This window comes from Manis javanica, chromosome 15 (assembly GCF_040802235.1).
Source record: "Manis javanica isolate MJ-LG chromosome 15, MJ_LKY, whole genome shotgun sequence".
Lineage (NCBI taxonomy): Eukaryota > Metazoa > Chordata > Mammalia > Pholidota > Manidae > Manis > Manis javanica.
The window spans coordinates 8,680,541-8,703,712 of record NC_133170.1 but is presented as its reverse complement, the minus strand read 5'-3'; the positions used below and the strand labels follow the sequence as shown (position 1 = coordinate 8,703,712).

Here is a 23,172-nt window from a genome sequence, read left to right as displayed (position 1 = left end):
CTACCTTAATAAAACAGCTAAGGAAGTTATCTAAACAAAAGCGATTGATAAAGAAAGGAATTTTGGAACATTAGGAAAGAACAAAAGAAAGTGCAAAAATAGACTTTGTATTTTTAAGTTTTCTAAATTATGTTTGGTAAATCAAAAACTACAACACTGATGTGTTTCTCAGTATATTTAAAAGAAAACTTTAAGAAAGTTATGTTGAAACAAAGGAGAGTAAAGGACATAAAGAGAAGTAAGCTTTCTGCACTTAACTTGAACTGGTAAAATGCTAATATCAGTAAAGGTGTAATTTTTTTATTATGATTATTCCAAATTAATTTTCTTCCAATTATCTATTCCATGATAAAGCTTAGAAATTTATTAGACAAAGTTTTATTAACAGACTTCAAACTATTTAAACAATTAGAGCTAGTTTCCATTTACACATATATCTATTTCAGAGGCTATAGTCAGTTTAAAATCTACAGAGAAATCTTTTATTTATTTGTCACTGTCATTTCCATGAACCTGAAGTAATAACCCAATAAAAATCACTACAGAGGAAAGTTTATTAATCACATTATTTTGATTTAGCATAGGCTAGTCATACTATTTTATTTTAATACTTTAGGAGCTTTATTTTTGAATGGCTTTGTTGAAGTATAATTCATATACTCTAAAATTCACCTGAAGTTTATAATTTATTAGTTTTTAGTATAGTCACAGAATTGTACAGCCATCACCACAATCTAATTTTAGAGCATTCTTTCATTACTCCTGATGGATTTCAGTTGGCATTTTGACTTAATTATTGTATATGTTGTGGGGAAGGGATGCAACTTCATTTTTTTCCCCCATGTACATGTCCAGTTGTTCCCAGCATCATTTTTTGATAAGATTGTTCTTTCCTCATTGAATTGTATTGGGATACTTATTGAAAAGTCAATTAACCCATAAATGTGAGAGTTTATTTCTAGACTCTTAATTCCTTTCCATTGAACTATATATTTTCTTCGTGCCAGCACCACATACATGTTAGATTACTGTAGTCAAAAGCACATAGGTTATAATTTCTTATAAATTGTTGGTATCAGGAAATGTGCATTGTCCATCTTTGTCCTTTTTCAAAATTGTTTTGGTTATTCCAGGTCACTTTGATTTTCATATGAATTTTAGGATCAGCATGTGAATTTTAAAAAATGTCAAAATAAGATTTTGATTGCATTTGCATTAAATATGTAGATCAGTTTGGCAAGTATTGCCATTTTAACAATATTAAGTTTTCTGGTCCATAATCATAAAGTGTTTTTACATTCATTGTATCTTCTTTAATTTCTTTGAATGTTTTGTAGTTTTCAGTATACATTTGATTTTTCTTGATAGCATTAGAAATTGAATTATTTTCTATATTTAAGATGATGCCTTCTGCAGGTAGAAATAATTTTACTTCCTCTTTTCAAATCTGGATCCCTTTTATTTCCTTTTAATTACCTAATTGTCCTGGTTAGATAGTTGGTACAATTTGAATAAGAGCTACAAGCATACATTCTGGTCACTTTCCTGATCATAGGAGGACAACATTCAGTGATAAGTTTTATTTTATCAGTGAGTTTTTTATAGATGGCTTATCTCAGGTTGAAGAAGTTCCCTTTTATTTCTAGTTTGTTGAATTTTTTTTAAATCACGAAAGACTGCAATGTTTTATCAAATGCTATTTCTCTGTTGAAATGATGATTTCTGTTTGGTTGGTTTTTTCTTTATGTATGTGGTGTGTTCCATTTGATTTTTGGATACTAAGTCAGTCTTGTATTCCTGAGATAATCATACTTGGTCATGGTGTATAATTCTTTTTATGTGGCACATGAGTGAACTTGCTATTTTGTTGAATTTTTTTACATCTACATTCATAAAGGATATTGGTCTATAGTTTTCTTTGATGTCTGTATCTGGTTTTGATGTCAGTATAATAGTTGCCTCATAAAATGAGTTAGGATGTGTTCCCTTCTCTTTCGTAATTTGAAAGATTTTGTGAAGGATTGGTAGAATTCACCAGTGAAACCATGTGGTGCTGTTTTTTGTGAGATTTTTCTCTTTTTGTAAATTTATTCAATCTCGTTGCTCCCTTTAGATTTTCTATTTTCTTAATTTTTTCTTTCCAGAAATTTGTCTCTTTTATCTAAGTGATTTATTTTCTTAGTATATGTTGTTAATAGTATTTCCTTACAGTCCTCTTTATTTCTGTAAGGTAAGGAGTAAAGTTTCTTCCTTCATTCTTGATTTTCTAATTTGAATCTTCCCCTTTTTTTAATTGGTCAGTTTATCTAAATGTACATTTTGTTGGTGTTTTCAAATAATTTTAACTGTTAGTTTTGTTCATTTTCTTTCATGTTTTTCTGCTCTCTAATTCATTAATTTCCACTCTAATCTTTGTTTTGAATGCCTTATGCTAGCTTTGGCCTTAGTTATTTTTTCTGGTTTGTTAAGATGGGTAATTGTTACTTATTTGATATCTTTTTTTAATATAGACATTTAAAGTTATGAATTTTCCTCTGAATCCTAGGGTATTTCATCCCATAAGTTTTCTTGTTTTCTATTTTTGTTCTCATTCTTATAAAAGTATTTTATAATCTTCATTGTGATTTCTTTTTAACCCATTGTTTCTTTAGAATTGTGTTTAATTTATACATGTCTGCAAAGTTTCTCAGTATTCTGGCTGTTATTAAAATTGCTAATTCATTGTGGTTGAATTTTTTTCAGTGATTTTGATTGTGGTGGACTGTGCTATAGATATCTATAGGGGCAGTTGGTTTAAACTATTGTTTAAAATCTTCTGTACACTGTTGATAATCTGCCTGATTTTTTAATCCTTTATTGAAATATCCAAGTATTAATATTGAATTGTTTGTTTTTCTATCAGTTTTTGTTTCATGTAGTTTTGAGATATTTTGTTAGGTACATAAATGTTCTTAATTATTAACATCTTCAGAATTTATGACTCTCTTATTATTATGTCTATATATATATATATTTTAATTGAGAATGTTTTTATTAAGGTATTACTGATATACACTCTTACGAAGGTTTCACTTGAGAAAACAATGTGGTTACTACACATTCACCCATGTTATCATGTCACCCCATAACCCATTGAAATCATTGTCCAACAGTATAGTAAGATGCCAGAGTTGCTATTTGCCTTCTCTGTCTTCCCCGTGTGTGCTACACTGTCTTCCCCATGATCCCCCCCACACCATGTGTGCCAGTCGTAATACCCCTCAATCCCCTTCTCCCTCCCTCCCTTGCCCCTCTCCGTTGGCAACCACTAGTCCCTTCTTGGAGTCTGAGAGTCTGTTGCTGTTTTGTTCCTTCAGTTTTGCTTCATTGTTATATCCCACAAATGAGGGAAATCATTTGGTACTTGTCTTCTCTGCCTGGCTTATTTCACTAAGCATAATATCCTCCAGCTCCATCCATGTTGCTGCAAAGGGTTGTTTCTTTCTTATGGCTGAATAGTGTTCCATTGTGTATATGTACCACATCTTCTTTATCCATTCATCTGCTGATGGACACTCAGGTTGCTTCCGTATCTTGGCTATTATAAATAGTGCTGCGATAAACATAGGGATGCATATGTCTTTTTGAATCTGACAAATTATATTCTTTGGGTAACTTCCTGGGAGTGGAATTCCTGGGTCAAATGGTATTTCTATTTTTAGTTTTTTGCTTTCCACAGTGGATGAACTAGCTTACATTCCCACCAGCAGTGTAGGAGGGTTCCCCTTTCTCCACATCCTCACCAGCATTTGTTCTTAGTCTTGTCGATACTGGCCATCCTAACTGGTGTGAGGTGGTATCTCATTGTGATTTTGATTTGCATTTCCCTGATGATTAGTGATGTGGAGCATCTTTTCATGTGCCTGTTGGCTATCTGAATTTCTTTGGAGAATTGCCTGTTCATACCCTCCACCCATTTTTTAATCAGGTTATTTGTGTTTTGGGTGTTGAGGTATGTGAGTTCTTTATATATTTTGGATGTTAACCCCTTGTTGGATATGTCATTTACAAATATATTCTCCCATACTGTAGATGCCTTTTTTGTTCTGTTGATGGTGTCCTTTGCTGTACAGAAGCTTTTTAGTTTGATGTAGTCCCATGTGTTCATGCATTCAGAAAAAAGTTACTCATGTCTATATTCAGGAGATTTTTGCCTATTTTGTCTTCTAAGAGTTTTATGGTTTCATGACTTACATTCAGGTCTGGTCTTTGATCCATTTTGAGTTTACTCTTTTGTATGGGGATAAACAATAATCCAGTTTCATTCTCTTGCATATAGCTGTCCAGTTTTGCCAACACCAGCTGTTGAAGAGGCTGTCATTTCCCCATTTAATGTCCATGGCTCCTTTATCATATATTAATTGGCCATATATGCTTGGGTTTATATCTGGGCTGTCTAGTGTGTTCCATTGGTCTATGGGTCTATTCGTGTGCCAGTACCAAATTGTCTTGATCACTGTGGCTTTGTTTGTAGTAGAGCTTGAAGTTGGGGAGCATAGTCCCCCACAGCTTTCTTCTTCCTTCTCAGAATTGCTTTGGCTATTCGGGGTCTTTTGCAGTTCGATATGAATTTTAGAACTATCTTCTCTAGTTCATTGAAGAATGCTGTTGGTATTTTGATAGGGATTGCATTGAATCTGTAGATTGCTTTAGGCAGGATGGCCATTTTGACAATATTAATTCTTCCTATCTATGAGCATGGGATGTGTTTCCATTTATTGGTATCTTCTCTAAGTTTTCTCATGAGTGTCTTGTAGTTTTCAGGGTATAGGTCTTTCACTTACTTGGTTAGGTTTATTCCTAGGTATTTTATTCTTTTTGATGCATTTGTGAATGGAATTTGTTTCCTGATTTTTCTTCCTGCTAGTTCATCATTAGTGTATAGGAATGCAACAGATTTCTGTGTTTTAATTTTATATCCTGCAACTTTGCTGAATTCAGATATTAGATCTAGTAGTTTTGGAATGGATTCTTTAGGGTTTTTTATGTACAGTATCATGTAATCTGCAAACAGTGACAGTTTAACTTCTTCTTTACCAATTTAGATGCCTTTTATTTCTTTGTGTTGTCTGATTGCCATGGCTAGGACCTCCAAAACTATGTTGAATAAAAGTGAGGAGAGTGGGCATCCTTGTCTTATTCCTGGTCTTAAAGGAAAAGCTTTTAGCTTTTCACTGTTAAGTATGATGTTGTCTGTGGGTTTGTCATATATGGCCTTTATTATATTGAGGTACTTGCCCTCTATATCCATTTTGTTGGGAGTTTTTATCATGAATGGATGTTGAATTTGTTGAACACTTTTTCAGTATCTGTGGAGATGATCATGTGGTTTTTGTCCTTTTTTTCTTTTGATGTGGTGGATGATGTTGTTGGGTTTCCAAATATTGTACCATCTTTGCATCCCTGGAATAAATCCTACTTGATCATGGTGGATGATCTTTTTGATGTATTTTTGAATTCGGTTTGCTAATATTTTGTTGAGTATTTCTGCATCTACATTCATAAGGGAGATATTAGTCTGTAATTTTCTTCTTTTGTGGTGTCTTTGCCTGGTTTTGGTTTTAGGGTCATGCTTGCCTCATAGAATGAGTTTAGAAATTTTCCCTCCTCTTCTACTTTTTGGAAAACTTTAAGGAGAATGGGTATTAGGTCTTCACTAAATGTTTGATAAAATTCAGCCGTGAAGCCATCTGGTCCAGGTGTTTTGTTCTTAGGTAGTTTTTTGATTACCAATTCAATTTCGCTGATAGTAATTGGTCTGCTCAGATTTTCTGTTTCTTTCTGGGTCAGCCTTGGAAGGTTGTATTTTTCTAGAAAGTTGTTTATTTCTTCTAGGTTATCCAGTTTGTTAGCATATAATTTTTCATAGTATTTTCTAATAATTCTTTGTATTTCTGTGATGTCCATAGTGATTTTTCCTTTCTCATTTTTGATTCTGTTTATGTGTGTAGACTCTTTTTTTCTTGGTAAGTCTGGCTAGAGGTTTACCTATTTTGTGTATTTTCTCAAAGAACTAGCTCCTGCTTTCATTCTTTCTATTGTTTTATTCTTCTCAATTTTATTTATTTATGCTCTGATCTTTATTATGTCCCTCCTTCTACTGACTTTGGGCCTCATTTGTTCTTCTTTTCCTAATTTCATTAATTGTGAGTTTAGACTGTTCATATGGGATTGTTCTTCTGTCCTGAAGTAGGCCTGAATTGCAATATACTTGGTATTATATGTGGTTTTAGGAGCAGGTCTCTGTCTCACCTCTCATGCCACCATCTTTAATCTTATCTCTGTGTTTCTGTATCTTTAGTAAGACTTTGTCATTGCTGGTCTGAAGTCTGTAAATTTCCTGAGATAATGAGAATTTTCAGTTCTTACTGATATTTCTTCTCCCAACTCAAACCTACTACTTAGAATCTCTGTAATTTTTCATATTTTTTATTTTACTTTTGCACTCCAGAATTTCCCTTCGTTTCTTTTGCGTAATTTCTCTTTACTGGTATTCTGTATTTCATGAGATGATGTTATCATGCTTTCTTTTAATTGTTTAAGAATTCTTTTCTTTAGTTTGCTAAACATTTTTGTAATTGGTCATTTGATGTCTTTTTCTCCTAATTCTAACACCTGGGCCATTTCAAAGGCAGTTTCCACTGACTCCTGTTTTCCCTGTGTATGGGACACAATTTCCTATTTCTTACCATTGTCTGGTAATTTTTTCATGGAAATTTAGACATTGTGGGTAATATATTGTAGTAATTTGTGTCCCTAAACCTCAAAGGACTACAGAGCAAATAGATAGCACATACTCTTCCTGACTTCCAGAAATGTCTGTTTTAAAGCTGCATTTTCTTTAACCATCTGTTTCCCTGACCACCCATTTGTGATTCTGATTTGTCAGTATTTCATCATATCTACTTGTCAGTTTCCATTAATTAGCAGAATCAGCTAATGTTCACCTGCTGCAAAAACCACTAGGAATGGTCTTTTGCACTGATAGGTTGGGGGAGGTAGGAGTTGTTACTTGGGTGCTGAGCCTGTTGAAACAGTTCTTCTGCAAGCCTGAGCTCTGGGTGGGTGAGTGAAGTCTCTAGGTTGAGTATGTAGCCTCCCACTGTTCTTATGAAGTTTGTCCAATTTTTATTGAATAAATGCTACTCAGTTTGTTGTAAGCTTTTTGATCTGCTTAAAAGGTAACTCTTTAGGGTGGAGGTTTCTCTGAGCAGCTAATATCACCATTCCAGAAGCCTCCCCCTCCCCATTTTCTTTTAATTCATGATAAAATAATAGCTACTTGATTATATATATGTTTTTCATTTGCAAAATTATCGTGATCAGTGAATAGCCAGGTGTCAGGATATTCTTTCTGTTCTTACTGTATAGACAAGAGTTAAAAGATTGGTTTACATCATCTTGCCTTATAAGAATACCTAAACCTTTGGATTATTTCTGACTTCTTTTTTTAATGCTTTTCTAAGATATGGGACTGTTCTTTTGCATGAGTAAATTCTGATTTTATACCCATAGAAACTTTACTATATGTTTTCAGATTTTGTTTCCGCAAACTCCCATGGCTTAAACTATTAATTTAAACCTTAATAATCTAAATACCAGTCTTATTTTTTACATTGGTAATCAGTTTAAAAAAAAACCCTAACGTTCTTATACATTTTGGTTAGTATATTTTGTATACCTAAAACCATTCAAATGTGATTTATGTTTTAAAGCTCCCAAATGATATGATCAGCTGTTTGTGATTTAAAAATAGAATAAGCTTTCTTGTGATTCAAACTTTTCACAAGGAATTACAAATTCTGATTTACTTTGCATTATTCCTATGTTTAAGGGATCAGTTGACCACATCAAATTGGAATTCAGCCCATTTAGTGACTCTTTATTCATACAACTTCAACTAATTCACTGAAGGAACTGGGTAAAGAAAATCTGCAATCTAATCCTATATTAAAACAACCTTAAAACCCAGAGTTATTTTGTGCTACTATTGTATATTACATACTAATTTTCTTTTGTTTTTCTACTCTTAACAATGGTGTACAGCAATTTATGTATCTTTACTAATCCCTGAAGAAGTGTGGCATTTCTGCAAAATTGTCTACTTTGGGACTGCTGAGTATTTCTCTTTGTAACACTGATAGATTAATTTGAAGTAAGACAACCTGGATCAAAACCCCCACTCTGGTACTTAAAAAGTTTGACCTTGGGCATTTTTTTCTATATAAATTTTGGTTTCCTCCTAAGTAAATGGGGAGTAAACCATATAACCCATTCATAGGAGTGCTGAGAGGATCCAGTGAGAAAACAAATATTGCATAATAATAATACAGTTAATAAATATTAGCTATTATATTATTTTTATGTTTAACATCAATTTCTAGCATAGCAATTTCAGTGCATTGCCGTTATCTTCTAGTTAGTTATTAATTAGTTTGCTCAAGATGATACAGTGTGAATTCTTGTGTCAGTATTTTTAGAAAAAAACCACTTAAGAGAAAGAGATTGTGGTTTAGCCCTCCATATTTCCTGGGCTCCTGTTAAAAAGCCAGCATTCTTTTGTTCATTTAGAAAATAAATAGCTTGCACAGATTGATGAAAAGGACATGTGCAATTTTGTTAAAGTACAGAAGAAAACAAAGCTAAAACTAAGCTAATGTGCTACATATGCCAACTTTTCCCATAATGTTTACTTAATTTTGTTTGTTTCTTTCATGTCATGATTTTAAATATCTTTTATCCTGGTAATTAACAACAAATACAGTAAATGTAGATCTTGGAAGGCTTTCCATAGGAGCATGCCACACTTTAGATTGTTTAGTGCAAGCAACATAAGAATTTTCCTTTACTTGTTTAATTGAGCTTTTGTCTTGAAATCGTCATTCTCCAGTATATATATACTGGCTCAGACTTAGCGATTCTCTGTGTTTGTAGTTTTTTCTTTCAAAGGCTAGTATCCACGATGTAGAGTATCTTAATTTTTGTTTAAGATAATGAGCAGTTATGTTAGTGTGATGCTGATTTGTTTAAGGTGGCTTCAACATTTGTCATTGATCAGCATATCTCATAGCCTCATATTTCTACCATTTTGCAGCACATAATAAATTACATGTGTTGATTTTTTAAAATGCATATACCAAGGCAGGATTCTTTGAAAATTCTTTATCAGTTGACGTATGTGTATTTTCTTTAAAGTTCTAGGAGTCATCCTGTTATCCTGAGGGGATTGTTGATTATTGTCTTATCCCTTCATATTTATTTGTCTTTCAATCTTTTTTACCTATTTCAGCCTGTTGCCAGTTTTTCCTCATTTTTACCATCGAATACTGAACCTGTCAAAGTTGTGTGCAAGTGGGTGTGTGCATGTGAATGTGTTTTGAAATTACTAGAAAATTTTTCCATACAAGAAAGATGAGAATTCTCTAACAAAATCTAAATGACTATAGAATGGATGGCTCTCTACTTTTAAAAGTTAAAAAAAGAAGCAAAAGTTTTAGCTGTTAACTAAGAAATTGGAATTTATCCTACATTAGGATTTTATTTTTAACTTAATGTCTTGTTTTTCTTTATGTGGGACAGGTGACCAGAATAAGAAAAAAATTTCTTTATAGTGGTGGATTGGTGTGATAGCACAGAGGGACTATCAAGGAAAGTCATACATGGAAATAATACAGAATACTTGCCAAAATATATGTAATTCTATAACATAAAGAATAAGATGTCTTCTAAAGAGAAAGTATCCCACTGTCTCCACCTCTTGCAAAGATTTGTCTGCTTCTTGTTTTCTTTTCAGAAGTAGCTCTGTGTACATCTATTATATATATATTTAATACAAATATAAAAATAAATATTTATATTTAAGCCATTTTAGGTGCTGACACATTCTTAAAATGACTTTTCTTTTTGCCCTAACTAAGTAACTTCTGGGAAGAATTTTCCAAAGAAGGACTACTTGACTCAGTATGTTACAGTTCAAAGCTGGAGCAATTGCTAGCATGCTATAACAGTGAGTGGGAAGTGCTTAAGAAATGAAGTTCAACATGTTGTTTTTATTTTATCTTACTTTGAGTCCAGTTCATTAAACATTCCAGTTTGACATAATAAGATATGAACATATTTTTTGGTTAAAATTTTTGTTATGCTACTGTATACAGAAACTTCTGTTTCAAGCAATGACAACAGACTCCTCCCACCATCTCCCCCTCCTCTTTTTTTTAAATGTGGTGTTTGCTTTCAGACAGATCACTTAGAAAAAGATGTTTCCCTTTTGAAACTCTTCCATACAAAGTATTCTTATTTCATCCTGAAATTACATTTACAAGTTCTTTTCTTGGTTCTTTCCCAATTTGTTTATTTTTCTAATTAAATTACACTCTTTGTTTCTGTAGTTTAAACTTAAGGGATTAGACATTTTTTCAAGTCATAGCAGATAGAGGAAATGTTGAAACATTATTGAATTTTGACATCATTGACAAAGTAGCAAAAATGGTGATTAGAAAAATAGACTGAAGAAGGGCAAAAAAGAAAATGTATTTTTGTTTAATATTTATGTGCAAACACCAAATAACTCATAACTGTAATGACTTAAGGTATATGTTTCTTGGCTCTCCTGTGTGTGCCTAACCTAAATACTTTCTTTGTCAGTTTTTTGATGATTGGAAAATTAGTTCATGTTGAACACATTCATCTGAAACTGGTAGAGCTTCGTATACCCTCCTGTCAAACTCTAGAGGTGTCTTTCCTCACCCTGGTGTTCTGTGTGCCTGCATTTTTGAGCAAATGGAGTGAGAACCTTTACAAGACTCATCTTTACTTAGAGATTACTACATACCAAGGTATCTCCACTAACCTAGAGGTATAGACACACACATCCATTTTTCTTTTACAGTCTTTGTTTGTGAAGCTTGACTGAATTGATGATGTTTAAATTTGTGTATTAACAATCTAGATGCCAGAAGTCAGTGAGTACTAGGCACATGAATAGTGCTTATAAAGAGTTGACTGTTTTAATGAGAAATCAAAGAATAGGCAGATGCTTTTCTGAAGTCTTAGAATACCTTATGAAGAGAATTATCTGATTTTTTTCTCTTATGTTTAAATTTCAGGTTATTGAATCATATACATCAGAGTTTTAACTTATTAGGCACTCAGATTTTCTGTTGTTCGTAGTGAAAAATGATGCAAAATTGCTACATAAACTAAGTTCTTCTGAAATTATCTTGTTTAAATGTTTTGATATATTCATTACCCATTTTAACCAACCTTGGTTTTATTGAGAATTTTGGTCCTCTGTACATTTTCTTTAAAGGTTAACTATGCCTTAAATAACTTCTGGTAAGGATTGCTTTGAATTTAGCAATATACCATATGTGAATTGTCAGCTTGGAGTATCACATGGCTGCTGTGTTCCATTTTTCAAAAGCATCTACTTGCTAGTATTTTATTTGAACTCTTTAGTTGTTTGTACTGTTTTATAAGGGAAAACATTACATTTAGGAGACTAATTTTTCCCAGGGTTTAGAATTACTCTATTGTATAAAGTTCTGCTCCAAGGAGGGAGAAACAAGTTTTTTTTCCTCTTCTTTTGATATTTTCCCTTTGATTAGAGATTGCTAACTTAATGGGCAAAGAGGGGAGAAGTAAAAACTAAGATACGTGAGATCTGTCATATATCTTTTTTGAATTCCACCATTTTGTTAACCCAAAGGTATGAAATAAATTTACAGTTTTAGTTATTCGATTGAACAAGGATTCTCATAAATTCCAGCTTTTATCGTATGATCAGATTTTTCCTGGACAAATAAAGATGTTTGCTGTTGCCAATAAAGTTTGGCCTAACAGCATGCTAGATACTAGTGATTGGTTTGGAACTAACCACTTGGCTTGTCCATTCTTATCCCTCCCATCTAACTTAACCTCAGCAGAAGACTGAGAAAGGTTTGGTAGTTGAGAATAGTTCTTGTGTGCCTCTGAGTTTCCTAGGCTAAGCCAGAATTTTGCATGCAAGGCTATTCTTGTGGTTTTTCCAGCCAGGCCAAAACCAAAAGGCCTTGAAAACCTTGGAAGAAAAGTTTTTTAATACAGATTTAAGGCTTGCCTTTATATTGTGACTGGATCATCAGCTTGACAGTAAAGGAATGAAGGGGAAGACTTCATTTTGATATTGAAGATATAATTTCAGAACTGCTGCTGCAGAGCAGACCTTAAAAAATAACCTCTAAAGATAAAACAATTTTAAGTGAATAGACTTGATTTAGTTGGTTGTTTCTTCAGACATGTGAGAGCTCCCTATTCCCCTTGAGTTATTTTTGGCTTACCTTCCAAAATGCACTTCTAATGTATGGGTTCCTTTTTATATTATGTCAGGTTAATATTTGTGGCTAATGTTGATCAGAGTTGAAATTTTATCAATACTAGTTCTCTCCCATCCAGATATAGATTAATTGCAGATTTCTGCTTGTTATCATAAGAATTCAAGTTGCTCTATCATAAGTATTTTCCATCCATAATATTAACTCTATAGACTGACTTGAATGAGGCTTGACCTTTTCTGATAGGGTCAAATCTTTCTTTTAGCCAAGCTTATTCAGTGGATTTCTTATGATAGTGATAATGCTGAAAGAGTGATTATATACTAGTATCTACAAAGAATATCATTTGTGTAGCCATTCCAATCAATGTAATATATCAGTTATGTGGTTCTTAATCTTTCACTATTATAATGAACCAAATTGTTAGTAAGGTCTCTCTGGATTCAGGCATTTTCAGTTTATCTCCACTTAGAGACAGAAAAGATAAACCAATGAATGTTATTCTTATATTCATCTAATTCCCAGACCAAATGAGAATATGTATGTAAAAAGCTACTTTTAATTTTTTAAATTTCTTGCCTGTTTGGAAGGATATAAGGGAGGACTTGTTTTTTTTTTTTTTTTTTTCCATTGAACTCTGAAACACAGACGATGAGGAAGGAAAGTGGAGTCATAAAAACCAGTGACATTTGGGAGAATCCATTTTGAGATGTCTATCATATTTCTAATTAGTGTGCAACCCATTGTCAAAATAGAAGGTGGGTTTTGAGTATATTCTTAAGTTATTGTGAATCGGTTTTGGAGAAACTTGATATATGAGAATATAGATTTTATACCGAGGATAAATTATTAAGGAATAGAATGATTTGCCCTATGATTTTCAGAATACCTTGTTTTTGACAAAGTAACACATGCATCCAATACAAAATTTAAAAGGAGTAGAAATATACATAGTAAAAATTAGTTTTGCTCCCATTGCTCTCTGGGTATCAGTCCCCTTCTGCTCCGCACCCTTTAGCTTTTCCAGAGTTGGGACAATTAATTAAAATTGTCATGTCTCTCATTTGCAGTGAATTAATTGTCAAGTTGCTCTATAGTAGTGAGAAAGGAATTCTGTTTGAGGAATAATCCATATGCAGTCTGATTCGGTTCATGTAGTGAGGAGCGCCAAGTTCAGAGGTTATAGTATGTGGTGTTTTGGCAGGGTATTCACATAGCTAAATTTTTTGGCAGTTAATCCATCATAACAATCTAATCTGGGCTAATGTTCAGTCAGCAAGTACAACTTTGTGCCATCTTAAAGTGAAAAAATTCCCTATCAGTGTATTACCAAGTCCTCTGAGCCACTTTGAGGACTTTCACCCTTCCCAGGTGCTTTTCCCCAGCCCCACAACAAAGCGAGGGCCTCTGGCACCTGCCTCAGTACTGGGGGTGGGACTTCTGATTGCTCGGCGCCCAGTCCAATGGGGTTTAAATATTTTACATATCACCCTGGACATTATCACTTCTGTAATATATGGTAACTTTTAACTCAAAGAACCCAGTTGAAGTATCTTATATTGTCATCTAGTTACACATTGTTAATTCTTTTTATGATCAAAAAGAAAACAGAGAGAATTTAATCTTTGTAAATGTGTGCTTTAATAAAATTGATTTTAATGCAACTTCTAATCCCTCTCTGGTGATGGCTTTTTAGTGTAAAAAGTTCTTTTCTAATCTTTGAGATCCAGATTTGAGGACTGGATCTCACTTAATAATTTTGGAGGAAAGTTATTCTCTTTAATGGTCTCAATTCTAGTAATTAAAAAAAATAATCTTGATCCTAACTTGAATCCACATGGCACAAGTTTTATTTATCATAAAAAATGAGGAATTTAGTTCTCAAAATCAAATGGCTAAAGCAATCCTATTTTGAAATATCAGTATAAACATTAAATTAACTGTCATAATTTCACAGAATTCCTCCATTGTTGGCTGAGAAAAAAACTACTATTTTTCCCATTTATTAGATAAGAAATCCATGACATAGAGAAAAACAAAGCCTTGACCGAACACCTTTAAGCAGGGGAGGAGTTTTAAAAAATAAAAGCCAGGCCACTGAAAGCTTGATGCAGAGCTGTATTCAACAAATCATGCCGCCTCTTTGAGACATTGACATATGTATATTCAAGCCAAATATATATGACATCTCGATGGGTTTCTTTATTTCCATGGTCTCTGGTATTTCAGAAAATGAGAGCTTTAGTGTCTGGTAACCTTGTGCTTTGTTTAATCCTATGAAAGATTATGGAGATCATTTTAGTCAGAATTCCTTTTTCCTTTTCCTTCCTTCTTTTCCTTCCTTCCGAACTGAAGCTGTAGCTCTTATTCAAGTCACACAGAATAGTATTGTGGCATCTGAGGGAGGGGCATATCCCTGTGGCAGTTTTTCAGAAGTTTAAAGTATCTGGAAGGCAGACATGCAGAGTCTCTGTGCTGTACTTAATTTTAGAAACTTCTTAATTTTAATGTGTTGTCAATGGCACAAAAGAAATTTTCACTGGGAGACTTCTGTGGTGTTTGAGGTAACAACTCTTATGTTACTAGAATCCCTTCACAGCAAGGCCAATAGGAATGATTCCCTCTGTCCGGAAGATTTTCTTTGGCTTTCACTGCCTCCAAAGCACTTTATAGCATGGCTAGACTGTATTGAATTTCCATGTTTAGATCTACACCCATAATTTAACCTTCTTGTTTTTGAATCTTAGAGTACCGTGCACTGTGACTCTAACGCGTAGGAAAACCTGAGGCTCACTCACTCCAGTTCCAGACACGGAGATCTGTGACAGGACACATTCTCAGCAGCCTCAACATGACCTCACTACTTTTCCTCCTTTTTTAAATTATGGAAAAAGGAAGGGAGGAATCTTTTGTTTTTGAATCCATTTTTTTTCCATAATTTTAGGCAGTAGTTTCTGTCCTGCTTTCTAAAAAGAAAATATGACCAAATCTATCACTGTCACTCCCCAGACATCTGGAGTTTACTCTTGAGAAGCACTCGTACCTCCATCCTCCCCGAGGATTAAATGTGAACCTGTAGGTCTAAATGTTGCCTATCTTTTGCCAGCCTGGGTTGCAGAAGACCGTGAACCCAAAGTTGAATTTGGAGCCGATTTTGAGTAAATGAAAACCTTCAGTCCAGATCACAGTTTTTCCTCTAGAGAATTATACTCCCTAGTCCTTTTTCCATTGTACTTTTAAATCCCCTCGTGATAGGTTTTCATCACATTCTTTTTGTATCCCAACAAAGTTTTCTAAAACATCTAAGTATTGTTTTCAGAGATAATCTAATGTTTCTCTTCTAACACAAACCAGATCTATGCTTAAGTTAGATTACTAGCTCACTGATCAGAGGCCTAAAAATTGCACGCACGAGCACACACACACACACACACACACACACACACACACGTAAATAAGTTTTAAAATGTTATAAATATATATGATATATCAGTTTGTATGTTTGTATGATATATCAAATTCTCAGTTTCTCTGCTTGAAGTGTAAAAGCCATAGATTGATGTTGTAGACCCCCATATTGGTACAAGGTAGCTTTGATTATCCAAGTCCTTGAACATTAAGACAGAAAGTTGGAAATGAAGGTCAATGTTCAGAACCAAATCTAGTCAGCTGCCCTCATTTGGACACTGTGTCTTCTTTTTCAACTGTCTTTTTTGCCAGCCTCTTCCCAGTAAGATGGGCAATGTAAGTATTGCGGAAGAGCTGCATACTGTCAGATAGCGTCCAGGTGAAGTTTAAGTACCTGCCAGATACACTCACTGTACGCAGTGCATCTATGGCACTTTTCTGTGAGAACATGAAAGACACTCAGCTAGTTCATAGTAGGATTCACTCCTTCATTACCAGAGAGGGTAATTGCACTGCTCCCTATTCTACTGCATAAAATGCTGTCCATGCATGGGGCCTTGGTTGTAAGCTACTAATGTACTTGTATACGTGGGGGCCACAAACTCCGTGCTACATATTTTCATTCTCACAAATTATCCATTAGTGGAGAAAGTTTTGATAGCATTTGAGTGCTTTTGGTACTTTGCATCACTGTTTGAAGGTATTAAAAGTATATCAGATTATAGAAATATCGTTACTTTAAAGCTTTTAGGGGTTTCACATTGCAATTTGAATAAAATTAAAATGCCTTTCTGTGGTTCTTCATGACTCTGGTACTCTACCTACTTCTCTGATCACTTTCAGGAATAAGGGCGCAGCAAGACCACAAGGCCTGTGGTGAGAAGTTTCACCTATTTAAGGATAGGGGAAAAAAAAGGCCGGTGTAGCTATAGAATCTGATGGAACTCCCTGGTTTATATGACCTACACTGCCCTTTTTTCCAGTTCCTAAACTCATCAGCCATGTTCCTACCCTAGAACTCCGCACTTTCTCCTTTGATGGAGATTCCCCCACCTCCCCCTGCCCCAGACATTTATGTGGCTCAAGGCTTTTTCTCCCTCACTTGTGGCATCTCAACTCTGTTTATGCTTCTTCAGAGAGCTCTTTCTTGACTATAATCTCTAGACATTTTCTCCTCTGTATTACTTTTTAGCCTTATTATTTTTTTTTATTTTCTTCATAGGATGTAACACCACGAGAAATGGTTTATTGTCTGCCTTCTCTTCCCCACCCTCCCCAGCCCCTTGCCAATAACGTAAGTTCAGCAGAGTCAGGCTCCAGTCTGTTTTGTTCACTCTGTAGCTCAAGTACGTAGAACAGTGTCTGGAATAAAGTGTGCATTCAGTAAATATTAGTTGAATAAGTGAAGAATGAGTCAATAATTTAATGACTATAAAAATAGGACTTAAATTCTTAATTCATAAAGAGAAATCTGCTTTACTCAGTTAGAACAGCTAAGACAAATTGGGACCAAATGGATGGATCTGAATTCAGTGCTCTCTTCCATTGAGTCTTTTCATGTGATTTTGGGTGCATTTCTTGAGTTCAGTGTCTTTCTTTATCTGAAAAACAGGTATATAGAGTTCATGGGAAAAGGTGAACGATTCAGTGAAATTACTGAGATTAATCAATGTATCTCAGTCAAGAAGGCTCTTCTTTTGAATAACATATTTGCTTATAATATGTGTGGAATTTTGAGGGTATATTATAAGACATACTAACAGCCAATAGCCTTTCAAAATTTGAAGCAATACTTTGTTCAAAAAGAGCACATAGACCAGAAAAAACCATTACAAGTGTCTCTTCAAGAGTAACTTAGTCTAGCCAAGAAATAGAAGCAACCTAAGTGTCCATCAGTAAATGAATGAATAAAGAAGATGTGGTACATACACACAATGGAATATTATTCAGCCATAAGAAGAAAACAAATCCTACCATTTGCAGCAACATGGATGGAGCTAGAGGGTATTATGCTCAGTGAAGTAAGTCAGGCAGAGAAAGACAAGTATCAAATGATTTCACTCATCTGTGCAGTATAAGAACAAAGAAAAAACTAAAGGAACAAAACAGCAGCAGAAACATAGAACCCAAGAATGGACTAACAGTTACCAAAGGGAAAGGGACTGAGGTGAGTAGGTGAGAAGGGAGGGAGAAGGGGGAATAAGGGGCATTACGATTAGCAGACATAATGTAGGGGGTGAGGGGGGCATGGGGAAGGCAGTATAGCACAGAGAAGACAAGTAGTGATTCTATAGCATCTTACTACACTGATGCACAGTGACTATAATGGGGTATCTGGTGGGGACTTGATAATGGGGGGAATCTAGTAACCACAGTATATTAATAATATTAAAATAAAATAAATAAATGAAAGAGTAACTTACTCATTCTGAGGGTATCTTTTAGTTTCACTTATTTTCAGTTAAAAAGAAGAAAAGATTTGAAATAGAAGAAAGGTGAAATTGTGCTTGATTTCAAAAGGCCCTCTGGATTTGATGGGACACTTGTCTGTAGTTTGGCTTGCAGTAGTCCACTTTGGCAATACTTTTCCAGTTAAATTCCAGCATCTATCAGTTCCATTAAAAAAAAAAATCTACTGCTTGTGGGTATTGGTTGGGGTGGGATGGTTTTTAACTTAATACCTTCATTTTTTATCAGTCTAATATTTATAGCATACTTTTCCTTCCAAGGAGTTTGTAGTCCTTCTCATACTTTATTTAGTTAAAATTTATCCTATGGTGTAGAAAGAATGTACATTGCTAGTCTAAAATAATATTTAAAAAATTGAGATTCCTGAGAGAAATTAAATATACTCAAGCAACAATTTGGTAACTGAACTTGGTAGTTAGAATTTGAAGCATAGTGAATTTTCCAGTAAATAGTGGTACCGTTCATACTATGATTTTTTAAAATATTAATCTTAATAAAAGGATCATCGTTCATCAAATAACTATTGGATATCCCTACTATGTATAAGAAACTGTAAAAAGCTATGCATGACACATAAAGGTGGGTAACATATAGTTCTGATATTAATGGAACCCATAATCTTGTTCACACTTATAAGATCATTCTTAAAGAAGTGTGGTAAATAATTTACCTCAAGTTCAGTGAATTAAGTCTTCTGCGATGATACAGAAAATCTCTGATAGAAATGAAGCTAAAACCTTAAAGTGTTGAAATTTAGCAAAGTATTCCCTGCTTTTGGTAGCATTATTTTCATGGTAGAATGTTTGTATACATCTTTGTTTTTCTGCCTCTACATTCTGTGAGATTCTCAAGTATTTTATATATGTTGAGAATAGTTTAAAATAGCTTATGAAGGAAATGATCCTTCCAGATACCATTTTAGAGTACATATAAGCCCAAGGGAAGGCTTTCTTTTATCTTTGGTATCTCTAGAGATAATTACAGAGGAAAAAAAAATAAACTGGAGGGAAATGTTAAGATTAATGTTGATTTTTATACTTGGACAATATGAGAAAAATTTAACAGCAATTTTTTTGGTATATTACACTGGAAAATAAATATCCAGTTACTTAACATCAAGCCATAAAAGCAGGTGGATAAGACCAATGTGTATTTTCTAAGTATGTCCATAATGCTTAGTGTTCTAGTTTAAAGGGTAGTTTTTGGAAATGACCTCCGATGTTTGGACTGTCACACTAATAATCCCACAGCCAAATGGTTTAGGCCAGACTGTTGAATTACCCTATTGTAGCACACAAGGTCCTTAGTATCTGATATCTGCCTACTTTTCTACCTTCTTGCCTTACCATTTGCTCCCACTTTTAACTCCAGCTAGTCGTATCTATTTACTGTTCTCTGTGTATAGCAGTGAGCCTGACAGGAAAGCTTTGCTCATTTCTTTTCCTTTGGTACACACCTTGTGTATATACGGCTGTGGTGTGTTTTTATCTAGAGAATTTCTCTTCAACAATAGACTAAACTTAACGAGGACAGCCTTTTAAAAAAATCTTTATGTTCCCTGTACCTGCCTTCATATCCCTTTTATAGATGTGTGGCTTTAAATAATTGAATGGGGCTAAAAGGAGAGGTTTGAACTGTATGAAAGGCTGGTTACTTTTGCATAGCTTTTCTCCATATTCCAGAACCACAGCTTTGGCTCTTAGCTAATTATCCTATAGTACTGACTCAATATCCTACAGATCCGATAGTGTTTGTCTCTTTGAAGGTTGAAATATGGTGTACAAATCAATACCTAAAGGAAAAAAAATACTGTTCCATTGTGTCAAGTATGGTGAGAGAACATGATTTTATTTCATTAACTTTCCTATCCCTGTCCCTGTCCCAAAGGGGGAACAGGTATATAATCTACTAAAACTCTTAATTGGACATATAAACAGTGGCATTGTTTGGAAATGTGGCCAATAAGGAAGTGAAGACTGTTCTTTCCACTAAAGCAAAACAATTCTGTCATATCCCAAGTCCCCCAAAAGAATGGCATTTTTCTGTCTACAAAAGATGTGGTAAATGTGCCCAGGAGAAATGTCTCTAACTCTGCTGTTCTTTAAATTTTTGAAGTCCAACAACCATTATATTTTACCAGAGGTAAATTAGAGCTTTTCATTGTCTAGTCACATTTTAAGAGGTTAAATTTTGGTGCCTTATATAAATAATCACAGTGGAATCTTCACAATAATCTACACATGGAGGGCTTAAGCAGTTTTATTAAGCAGTTCTTTATATTTTGGTTAGTTAAACTCTAGACCTTTATTTTCCTTTGCTAATTTTATTAGTATTTCTACAGCTTCAGAGCGATGGCTGTAGAACTATAGGAATAGTAGCATCATCAGTCTAACATTTGCAAAAGAAAGTTAATTATCTGAAAATCTGGGACTTACCCAGAGGTTGTAAAAATATTTTTGTCTCAGTTTTTTTAAATACATGCATATTTATTTAGCTTTTAATGCATGTTGTTTCCAACCAAGTAAATCTATTTTCAAAATAGAGATTATTTAAGAGATTTGGCTAATTTTTCTTTTCTTGATGAATGTGCCAAAGGTCTGTTTTCTATAAGACATGTGTCTGTTTCAACTTACTATTTTGATTATGAGTAATTTATTATAGACCTTCAAAAATAGAATATTTGCTAAAGAGTTCTTATATATATAGTTGAGTACATACTTTAGAATGATTTAGGACTTACAAATAGCATGTAAGATAATATTGGGACCATGTTAAGTGTAACACATAATGCTTTAAAAAAAAAAGAGAGGAAAAATGATAATACTCTAAGCATCTCCATTAAGGAAGTGAGGGGTGGAACATCTTCAAATACTGATTTGGCTTCCTTTAGAACAGTGTTAACATCTTTGTTTTTAACTGACTGAGGTTCCAGCATTTACACTACCCACTTAAATTTGTCCAGTCTCCTAAGTTACTACTCTTTATGAATACTGCCTTGAGATTCTGTCTTCCACATTCTGACTTCTACCTTTCCACATTAGGGGCGTGAACTTCCTGGGGGGTAGTTCTTTTATGTTTGAAATTACTCAGAGTTTCCATCTGCTTTTACTTGACTTGTGGTCTTGAAGATCTTGCTTGGCCCCTGGGATATTACAGTGTGCCGAGAGGATGTGGAGTTTTGTCAGCCAGGGAAATATGTCTGTTTTTTTTTTTCTTCTTCTTCTTTTTCAGCTTTCATACACTCCTCATCCTGTGTGGTCTTCACTAAACTGAATTTATATTTAACAGAACTACTCACCCTCTTTATCATCTTCTATGTCTTGGCCTTTTTTAAGGAGAAGGTGTGTGAAAGGAACATCTGAGCCAAAAAACTGTAGTCTTGGCAATAGGAAAACTTAAAACCGAAAGCTTAAAGCAGTGTTACATATGAACGTGCTTCCATATCCACAGATGTGTATTTTGTGTTGCAGCTCGAGAAGATCAGATCTCAGCTATGTACAACTGTCAAAAACATTTTCATGCCAACAGTAGACTCAAGTTTTGTCTTTGATCCAAACGACTTTTTTGCTTTTTTTAGGCACTCCTGCAGTCTTCAGTTAAGCAACAAGTAGAAGCTGTTGAAAAACAGTACATTTCTGCAATTGAGAAACAATCACACAAGTGTGAGGAGTTGCTAAATGCTCAGGTAATAATATTGCGGACCTATTATATGTTTACACCTTTCTTCTGCCTCTCCTCCCCTGGGAGCTCTACAGCTGTGTACTCAGTGTCATGCCATTTACTTTCCCTGGTGTATTTCAGAGGAAAAAATATGCTTATGTAAACTCAGTGTTAAAGTTTGGGAATTTTATGATAGACTAAAAATATGTGGGTCTCCAAGTTAATGATAATTCTTATGTTAATTTCTGGGTTATAATATTATTCATTAAATAACAGAACCATAGAGGTGACAATAAACATTTTATGGCATGTGAAGTGATTTTTAGTGGTATAAGATTTATAAATAATACTGTGAAGTTTAATTATGTTTTAATTACCTTTTGTTGCATATCGGCATTGGTTTCTATTTGAACTTTTCTGTTGATTTTAAAAAATTTAATGTAGAGTGCATTAAAAATATGATTAGCTGATTTACATTTAACAATCAATTGAAGACCATTCATGGATGTATCATAGTATAAATAATATATGCAAGAAATTCCCAGTAATGCTTTTAAGTTGACATAAAACTTGGTAGGTCAAAATAAAACCTACTTTATTTAAAGGACCTTATTTATATCATGGGAAGAAAATACACTAAGAATTAGGAATCAAAATTAGTTGTAGAATTCAAACAGAGATTTAATGCCACCCACCCCCAAGATTTTTCAGTGCCATTTTAATAAGTGGTTTAGAAGAGGAAATATTCAAGGAATTTTATAAATCCGGTATAACACTTACACTCTTCTGGTTGGTGAAATACCAGGTTATCTGAGGTACGAAATACATGACTTTGTAAATGGAGAGAAAAACTCAAGAGAATTAAAGTCATAAAACTGAAACAACATAAGGCATGTGTTAGCAGAACAGACCAGTTTATGCCCTGAACTCTCTAGCTTCAGTGGCAAAGATTTACATCTTACCCATATGCTGTATGTCCATTGAGGATGGTTTTGGGGCTGAGTCTCATGTTGTCCTCACACTAGGAACTAGCCTGAGAGTGTAGTGCCTGTATCGAGTGTTGCCTGTTAGCATCACTTAATCAGAAGCCTGATGAGATTTCCTACCAGTAATTCAGTATTCTGGACTGGAAATGAAACTTGCATTTCCCATTTATATCCACATTGCCCTACCCAGGCATAATGGGGCCAGGTAGTGAGATCTACTATGTGTCTGGAAGGGAGAGAACAGGAAATATTTGATAAACAGCACTGATATTCCATAGTCAACACCTTGGTCGTCAAAC

General features: G+C 34.2%; 1 protein-coding gene across 11 annotated transcripts in view; it reads left to right on the top strand.

Annotated features, from left to right (window-relative positions):
* CCDC91 (coiled-coil domain containing 91) overlaps positions 1-23,172 on the top strand; it is a 304,590-nt gene that overhangs the window by 171,097 nt on the left and 110,321 nt on the right. For 10 of the 11 annotated variants that reach the window (XM_037020378.2, XM_073223938.1, XM_073223941.1 and 7 more), the window contains one exon: positions 21,805-21,912. The exons of the other annotated variant lie outside the window; for it this stretch is intronic. In XM_037020378.2, the coding sequence (XP_036876273.2) occupies positions 21,805-21,912 (108 nt within the window). The remainder of the gene's footprint in view (positions 1-21,804; positions 21,913-23,172) is intronic. 11 annotated transcript variants of the gene reach the window in all.